At 31.1% G+C, this 8,892-nt stretch overlaps 2 protein-coding genes across 4 annotated transcripts in view; both read right to left on the bottom strand.

Annotated features, from left to right (window-relative positions):
* Positions 1-8,892, bottom strand: part of LOC123673575 — a 493,067-nt gene that overhangs the window by 161,898 nt on the left and 322,277 nt on the right. The gene's annotated exons all lie outside the window — the stretch shown is intronic.
* On the bottom strand, positions 612-5,380 carry LOC123673574 (zinc finger Y-chromosomal protein 1-like). Of its 2 annotated transcripts, XM_045608158.1 has the most exons (3): positions 5,225-5,380; positions 2,141-2,301; positions 612-2,083 (listed from the first exon to the last, which is right to left on the bottom strand). In XM_045608158.1, exons 1-3 carry the CDS (start codon positions 5,320-5,322, stop codon positions 1,053-1,055), a joined length of 1,290 nt encoding a protein of 429 aa, XP_045464114.1. In that variant the 5' UTR covers positions 5,323-5,380; the 3' UTR covers positions 612-1,052. The 2 variants fall into 2 exon arrangements, with proteins under 2 accessions (XP_045464114.1, XP_045464113.1); XM_045608157.1 differs by having other exon boundaries at positions 618-2,301.

Genomic DNA, 8,892 nt, shown 5'->3' with positions numbered 1-8,892 from the left:
TATATATATATATAATGCCACCAAGACAATAGAAGATCTCTTGGCTAACGCCCGAGACGCTTCAAGGAACTCCACAGAAGTGTGAAATTTAAAAAAAAAAAAATATATATATATATATATCGGATTTCTACACCCACATAAAATAATAAAATGTAACCATGAGAGCTGTGCAAATCTGATATATTCTCGTACGATTTTGTTCAGAATTTGATTGTATGAATTACAAAACGTTTGAAAAAAAAATAGTATATTTCATTCGGAGTTGAAGTGACACTTCTCCTCCTTGTGAAATAATATACTATTCTGAAGTAAAATGTTATTATAGATCTTTTTTTAAATGAGATAAAGTATTTACTTACATATATTTCCATTTTGTTAAATATCGTATGTCAAGTTTTCAGGTACCAGATATTTTAAAAATCCAGATTGTGGAATATTTGTGAAAATATAAGAGGTAAGAGGTGTATGATCGACCTGGGTTTTTGTCCCTTCCATTTGGTGAATTCAGAGATCTGAACCACGACTCAAACAAACGACTGTTCTCGGGCATTTTGAGTTGTAACAAAGAGGTTACAATGTCACTTGATCAACTCAATTAAAATCAAAACAATATTTAAAATAGATTGTTTATTTAAGAACATTAATGCTTATGAATTAATTTTGAAGAAATAGTTGTACACAATTTAATTGAAATAAGAATAAATAACTAAAATGGGTTCATTTAAGAATATGAATTATTAATTTGATAAAATAACTTTTAATTAATTCTCTGCTGCAAGCGTTGATATTCACACTCTGATTGTTGAGAGGTATATCAGGTACATTTTTCGTCACGAACAAATTATTGAATTCTGAATCGTCAATATCATCAGGTGCTGGAGGTAGTTCCTTATTTTCCACATGACAATTTTGTTACCAACTACAGTGAACTTGTACAGGTGATATTCAAGTTTTTTTACATTAGAATGAATCCTTTTAATGCTTTTTTTGGTTTCTTTTTTAACTGAAGCATAGTCGTATGCGAGTATGAATGTGATAATGAGTATGAGTAGTTAAAAATGTGAACACATATTTTCTCGTTTATTGAAGCCAATAACATTCATTTCCTTATCGACTCCTTCCTTTCCGTTCATATTCGAATGAACTGCATCTATATGCCTTTTGATGCTCTCTTTATAAGGTGAAGAAAAGTTGCACAAGTGACATCTCTGTTCTCGTTTATCCAAATGAACAGCCTCAATATGGTTTTCAAGTACTTCCTGTTGTTCAGTAGCATACTCACAAAACTCACATTTATGTTCTCGTTTATTCGAATGAACTTCAACTATATGCCTTTTGAGGCTCTGTCTATAAGCTGGAGCAAAATTGCACAGGTGACATCTAAGTTTTTGTTTATTCAAATGAACAGCCTTTATATGTTTTCTAAGTACTTCCTTATGTTTTGCAGCATACTCACAAAACTCACATTTATGTTCTCGTTTATTCGAATGAACTCCAACTATATGCCTTTTGAGGTTCTGTCTATTAGCTGAGGCAAAGTTGCACAGATGACATTTATGTTCTCGTTTATTCGAATGAACTTCAACTATATGCCTTTTGAGGCTCTGTCTATAAGCTGAAGCAAAATTGCACAGATGACATCTAAGTTTTTGTTCATTCAAATGAACAGCCTTTATATGTTTTTCAAGTACTTCCTTATGTTTTGCAGCATACTCACAAAACTCACATTTATGTTCTCGTTTATTCGAATGAACTTCAACTATATGCCTTTTGAGGTTGTATCTATAAGCTGAGGCAAAGTTGCACAGATGACATTTATGTTCTCGTTTATTCAAATGAACAGACATTACATGATTTTTGAGTTCTTCCTTCCGTTTAACTGAATAATCACAAAACTCACATTTATGTTTTCGTATATTCAAATGAACCTCATCAAAATGCCGTTTTAAATGTGTCTTGTCATTTGTTCTATACTCGCATACTAGACATTTTTGTTTTTGTTCATTCGAAGGAACAGCATCCATATAATTCCTAATCTGATATTTATTAGATGACTTATGTTCACTGCTCAAGGCTTCAATTTCTGCAACATATTCAAAAGTATTTCTTTCATTCAAACTATAATCTCCTTTCATTTCACCTGATTCATATCCATTGGACGGTCTTATTCCATTCTCATCAATGAACTGGTCAACAATATCTATGTTATCAATCTGAACATCTTCAGTCTTTATATCTTCAGTTTTTATATCTTCAGTCTTTATATTTTCAGTATACTGCACGTCAATTGTATGCTGGTCACTAGAATCAAAGGAGTTAGTAGGAACGATGAAATTAATAGTATGTTAGAAGAGATCACAATTTCAACATTTTTGTAATTGAAAGACAGATTCATATAACCTGTAACCTGCAAATTATCACATTTGATGTTTGGGTGACATAGCATCTGAAGAGACCCAAATATTTCAAGAGGATTATTTTCGCCATCTTTCCATTCAAGAAAGTTGTATAAATATCGTACCAGATGGAGATGAGAAATCTTATTGATTTCAAATTAATTTTGACCTACTTTGTATTGTCCGAAGCAATGATTTTTTTGATACGCTACAAATATCTGTATTTTTTGAATATTTTGAATGGATTGGGATAAATCGTAAGATAAAAAAATGATGAATCACTATTTAAAAATCTTTTGAAAATGTATAATATTGACAAAATTATACATAATTAAATACAAAACGAAGTTTGTATTTAATTTTCCCTTGAACCCTCTAGCCGATTTTAGCAATTATTTTTTTGAATTGTTGCTTGATTCTTTAAAAACATAACTATTCAGATGTCATCTTCATTTCACCCTTTTTTCACATATGCAGGGGTGAATAAAATGATTTAAAAATAAGGTTTTATTCGAAGTGATTCGTTTACAGACGAAAAAATTCACGTAAACTCAAATGTTGGCTCATTTTCTCTTTTTATTTATTATTGCGATATCTTAATTATGAGAGAAATTACAACACTGCATATGGTACCTTTGTTGAACGAGAAATTCATGTTTTGAATCGTAAAGCTCTTTAAGTTCATTTCAATTGATACACCGAACAAAAGGTGTACAGGTTTTTCACCATAATTTGACCCCCCCTTTAACTTTGGTACTGAAAGAGGTACAATAAAAGTTTTCTACAAAAGTTTCACGTAATCGACTAATGTTTTTCAAAATAATTTGACAAAATGAAATATATACAGGGTGGGCAACATATTGATTGCAACTTCATTTTTTTCAAATGGAACACTCTGTATATTTTTTTATATTTGGCTAGCCCTTATTCCTCAATAATACTCAAATGTTGGCTCATTTTCTCTTTTTATTTATTATTGCGATATCTTAATTATGAGAGAAATTACAACACTGCATATGGTACCTTTGTTGAACGAGAAATTCATGTTTTGAATCGTAAAGCTCTTTAAGTTCATTTCAATTGATACACCGAACAAAAGGTGTACAGGTTTTTCACCATAATTTGACCCCCCCTTTAACTTTGGTACTGAAAGAGGTACAATGAAAGTTTTCTACAAAAGTTTCACGTAATCGACTAATGTTTTTCAAAATAATTTGACAAAATGAAATATATACAGGGTGGGCAACATATTGATTGCAACTTCATTTTTTTCAAATGGAACACTCTGTATATTTTTTATATTTGGCTAGCCCTTATTCCTCCGATTTCGATATATAATATATGTTTTGCCTATCTTTCTTATTCTGGGAACTATAGACTTTCAAATTTTATGAACCACCTGACAAGCTCAGTAATCAGTTTTCAATTGGTAACTTAAAATGCCTTTTTTTTGAGTTATCTCGTTGGCTACGATTTATGACATACGTTTGTCATTGAATGAAACTATTCATCAAATGTGCACTACACAGAAGCGGAAAAATTTGAAAGATTTTAACTTTATGTGGGAACAATAAAAATGAGAAAGCTGCAAGGAGAGAATATATGAAGTTGCATCCAAATCAGTCAATTCCAAATGAAAACACATTTATAAATAATAACAACCGTGTAAAAGACTTAAAAAATTACTGAGCTGGCTAGGTGGTTCTTAATATTTGAAACTGTGTGGTACTCAGAATAAGAGAGATAGGCCAAACATATGTTATATATTCGAAATCGGGGAAATAGGAGCAAGTCAAATATTGAAAAACATACAGGGTGTTCCATTTGAAAAAATGAAGTTGCAATCAATATGTTGCCCACACTATATATATATTTTTGGTTGAGTTTGAGCAGGATATACATGCGTGCATGACTGGACTCCGCCTTTTTTCACAATCAAGCTACAACTTGACTACTATATATCTTTGTACTTCTATTTGTGGAAATAAAGTTTCATTATTATTATATATTTCATTTTGTCAAATCATTTTAATAATATATTAATGTTCATCGTAGTTGTGCGAAGTAGTTAATGTACGACTTTCTACATCTTAAGAACAGAGTTCTTCTATCCAATTAATATTTCTTCGAAACAACGAACAGTCGACATCAATTTCAGAGTGATTTAAACAATGAATAGGAGTATATGTTGAAGAATGAATTTTCGTGATATTGATGAAAAAGAACATGGTATCAATGAAATCAAATTGATAATTGTCATTTTTTGATACAATGAATTCATTTTTTTCAGTGTAAAAACGTATTCATTGTATTAAAGATAAGAGTATTCGTAAATACTCCTGTCTGTTAACAACGCACTCAACATTTTTTTTCACCTCTCTATAAAATAATAATGTTATGTTATGTTTATTCATTCGAAAAATTAACAGAAGGAAATACACTTATTGAATATATGCTGGAATGAAACTAAAAGAAAAAGTAAACAAAAAAGTCAAAATTATTATTAGTTTACCATAAACTTCTAAAAGGCCATCCCGGTGAATCACCCTGTATAACAACAAACAAGTAGCTAAGGATTTCAAACAATTATGTTCCTGGGGAATCAAATAATTGATAAAAATCGACCGGAGAGTTCAAGAGGAAATGAACTTCGTTGACTTTTTTTTTGTTTTTCCGTTATTTCCGTTCGCCAAATTTTGCCAGTGTTGTATCATAGTATAAAGAACTATACTATGCTTAGACATATATAACAAAAAAAATGTCGGGTTCATTCCTTACTCTTGAAATATTTTAAAGGTTTGTTGTACAAAACAGAGATAAATACTCACTCATAGTCAAATGATATCATATCATTATCTTGTCCCATTTCTTCTAATTCAGTCTTAACTCTTCTGTTGTGAATACTCATATATTTTTCTGGGTACATATGGAGAATAAACTATCGAATCTGTTACATGAAATTGGCAGCTACGTTGCCAAATCGAATAATAAATCAGGTATTTGAAGTAGTTCATAGAAAATAGAAATATTCCACCAGTTATAGCTATGGGTCACGACAGTTATAATATCGGGTTACCTATATCTTTAATATTTATTCTGATTCTGAATACGACTGTTACTGCTACAACTAAATTCATCCTAGAAGCCAAGATGTTTATAGAAATATTCTGACAGAACTCTTCAAATTGAATGGTTGTAAGAACGTATATAAGTAGATAGTATAAGAAATGATAAGTATATAATTTTCTGAGGTAAAATATTATTATGGATCTTATTTTTAAATGAGATAAAGCGATTTTTATCTGTGTAAACTGAGCGATTGAAATATTCAAACGAATTTTCTGAAATGAATTTTTCTTTTTGAGTAGTTGATTTGAAAACACACAGCTCCGAACTTTTTTGCACTAGGAACACAATATACTATTTCTTTACTTTTTCTTTACAAACCAAGTACTTTCTTGAATATTTTTCAATTGGACTTAGTCGATTAGATTGGAGTAAAGAATCATCCTCGGAATCATCCTAGAAGAGGTGAAAACTGCATTTGAAATAAATGCTTTCTAATAAGTATTTCAATTCTTAAACTGAGTCCCATATGAACCTAGCATTTCCAATTTTCTCGAGAAAGGTCTACACGGCATTGCGTGTTTCCGTAAGAAAAGGCAGGGAAGTTATTAATCTTTTAACACTCTAGATCCAGAAGATAAATTTCGTTTCATGATCATATCCATATTGAACCAGACACCCCAGCTGAAATAATGGGGAAAATGAGAATATGCTGTTTCACGCTTTATTTTTGAAGTTAATTCACCTCGTGTGAGCCAGAAAATTTTCGTTTCTACTCGAATAGAGTGTTTGAAGTATTTAAAATGGAAATAATATAAATTAAAAGTTTAATTCATTAAAACTATTAGTTATTATTATAGTTCGGAATTTCACACTATATTCCTCTATTGACAAATTAAAGCAGAGAATGATAATCTTAAGGTGAGATGTGTATCTCTCCTTATGATGCCTGAGATACTCATCTCAGTTTAGGACTATCATTTCTCTTGTAGCATGCTACATTGCTAATTTAATTTATTCAACGAAACAAGAAAGTTGAGGAAAATCTGGGCGAACGCATGTGTACCCGATACAGTGAAATTGTCATATCATTTATATTCCTGGTTTCTTTGAATGTTATCGATAATTATCGCAGCGGAATTTGAAAAATTGTTTTCCTCTATTTTATTCATGAAACCCTCAAAAAAGGGGTAAGTTGTATATATTTCTCATCGTCATTTGTATATAATTCGATTGTTGTATACGTAATATATATAAAAATTTTGATATTCAATTTAATCTGACAAAGGAATGCATCCGCTATTTTAACATTCCATCATTTTATGTGGAATGGAAGTTTTCATTCATTATTTAAATATAATTCATCACAAACAATTTTAAATACTTTTTATACTATTGATGTTTAATTATACCTTCGTTTTTACTATTGTAAATTTCTGTCATAAATGAAATAATGGCTTATAACTCATTCATGAGTATTTTTACAAAATTTTTATGTGGAGAATGTTTTTCGTATTATTTTCTTTTGTTATATTTTTCGTTTCTTGTATTTCGAAAGAGATCTTTTCTGAAACAATCTACATATGATTAACTTGAGATCCCCTTTCGTTTCTTATCTCATTTGGCAGTCATTTTGTTCAAGCGATAAAATAAGTACATAAGTCTTGATATCTTTTATGTCAACTCTGGTTGTTTCAGAAACAGAAAAGCCATCACCTTAATTTGGCTTATTAGTAATTTCTGTTCTCTGATTTTCAGTTTTTTTTTGGTATTTTTTTTTACTAAATTCCTGATTGGTGTTCCTGATAAATGCTGAAAGTGTGATAATCACATTGAGAGTCCTTCGTCAAAAGACAGCCCATCATCATTGTCAATAAAATTGTCAGCTATTGAAGGACTGTCACACATAAGTTCTTATCAACTTCGGTGGAGGAAGATTGGCTCATTATAGAGCTAGGACTTATCTTTTCAGGGAAGTTATTTGTAAATTTATGAATTTCGGATTCACTTATATATATATATTTCTATTTTGTAAAATATTGTATGTCAATTTTTCTGGTGAAAAAAAAAAAAATTTCTCTTAAAGATTTAGATTGTGAAATACCTACTTGTGTAAATATAAGAGGTGTTTGATCGACCTGAGTTTTTGTCCCTTCTATCTGGTGAATTCAGAGATCAGAATCACGACTCAAAACAAACGGCTGTTCTAGGGCATTTTGAGTTGTAACAAAGAGGTTACTCTCTTAGAAGATAGATAGAAAAAACGGAAAGTAAACATTTGTACTCGATCTCTAATACAAGAGAGATGGAAGTTTAGTGTCGCCAATCAAAATCGAGCTAGCCGATTGTGTGTGCTAGCCATAGGCGTGGAAAATCCTGATTTGATTGTTGAATGCTTTAACAGAAATCCTTTTTTTCATAATTTCACAATAGCTACATCATTAAACTGAGAAAAATAGTGACCCTTTTTAATCATGAAATAATTTGTATGATTGAATCACATTGTGAATTATTTTTGAGCATCAATTGCGATTTCCGTTCTTCTGATTAATGTTCTAAGATTTATCTATTGACTATTCAATGAAGGTGAGATATTAGGCTAACTGAAAAGTACCCGGTCTAATGCACAGATGGCGGTGCTACTATTAGATCCGATATTGAATCCATATGATTTTTAGTTAATACCAACATTTGACAGCAGTCCGACCATTAGTTTATGAGATATTGCGTTATGGGTGTAGCTACTTTTATTATTTGAAAAAAGATGGAAAAGAAAGAATTTCGTGTGGTGATAAAATATTGCTTTTTGAAGGGAACAAATACAGTTGAAGCAAAATCTTGGCTTGATGCAGAGTCTGCACCAGGAAAATGATTCGACTTTTGTGCATGGTTCGAATTGATCTGAATCTTAACAGCAACGTATAGTATTGAAAAATTTCTCCCTATCTACAGATGTCACCTCATAGAAACATAAATACAAGTCGTTCCCCGGTTTGGGTTCTGGAAGGAATTCTAGACCCATTGTCACGAATTTGTGGGGCTAATACAAACTTCATTTATATTGTATGCTGTGTATCATGGCAGAGGCGAAAAGGGAATTCGAACAGGCGCAAAAGGGGAAAACTTTATGAGTACACGAAATTCGGAGAAGTTCGATATCTATTTCTGTATCATATGCCTGCATGCAAAACGAATTCACAGATGGGGGATTTTTGCGCTCAATAGAATTAGTTGTCCGATAGACCTATTATTGCGGCAGAACATCTTTTTTTTTCGAGAGTTAGAAAAAAGAGCCGCCTGACAACTAGACTTCAATGCCTAGGTGCAAGAGAATTTATTTATTTATTTGAATGTATTACATCCAACAGGCACATGTCCAATTACAGGTGTAAGTAACATGAAAAAATTAGAATATAATGATAACTAACGG

This window comes from Harmonia axyridis, chromosome 2, assembly GCF_914767665.1.
Source record: "Harmonia axyridis chromosome 2, icHarAxyr1.1, whole genome shotgun sequence".
NCBI classification, from domain to species: Eukaryota; Metazoa; Arthropoda; class Insecta; order Coleoptera; family Coccinellidae; genus Harmonia; species Harmonia axyridis.
The sequence above is the reverse complement of the archived record's forward strand: the minus strand, read 5'-3'. Positions and strand labels throughout refer to the sequence as shown.

What these genes read in the sequence shown, in the direction of transcription:
- LOC123673574 (XM_045608157.1), bottom strand. Translation starts at nt 5,322, where the DNA reads ATGTACCCAGAAAAATATATGAGTATTCACAACAGAAGAGTTAAGACT. An exon ending in ATGATATCATTTGACTATGA is followed by an intron (nt 2,302 to 5,224) that starts GTGAGTATTTAT and finishes CTTTGATTCTAG; the next exon opens with TGACCAGCATACAATTGACG.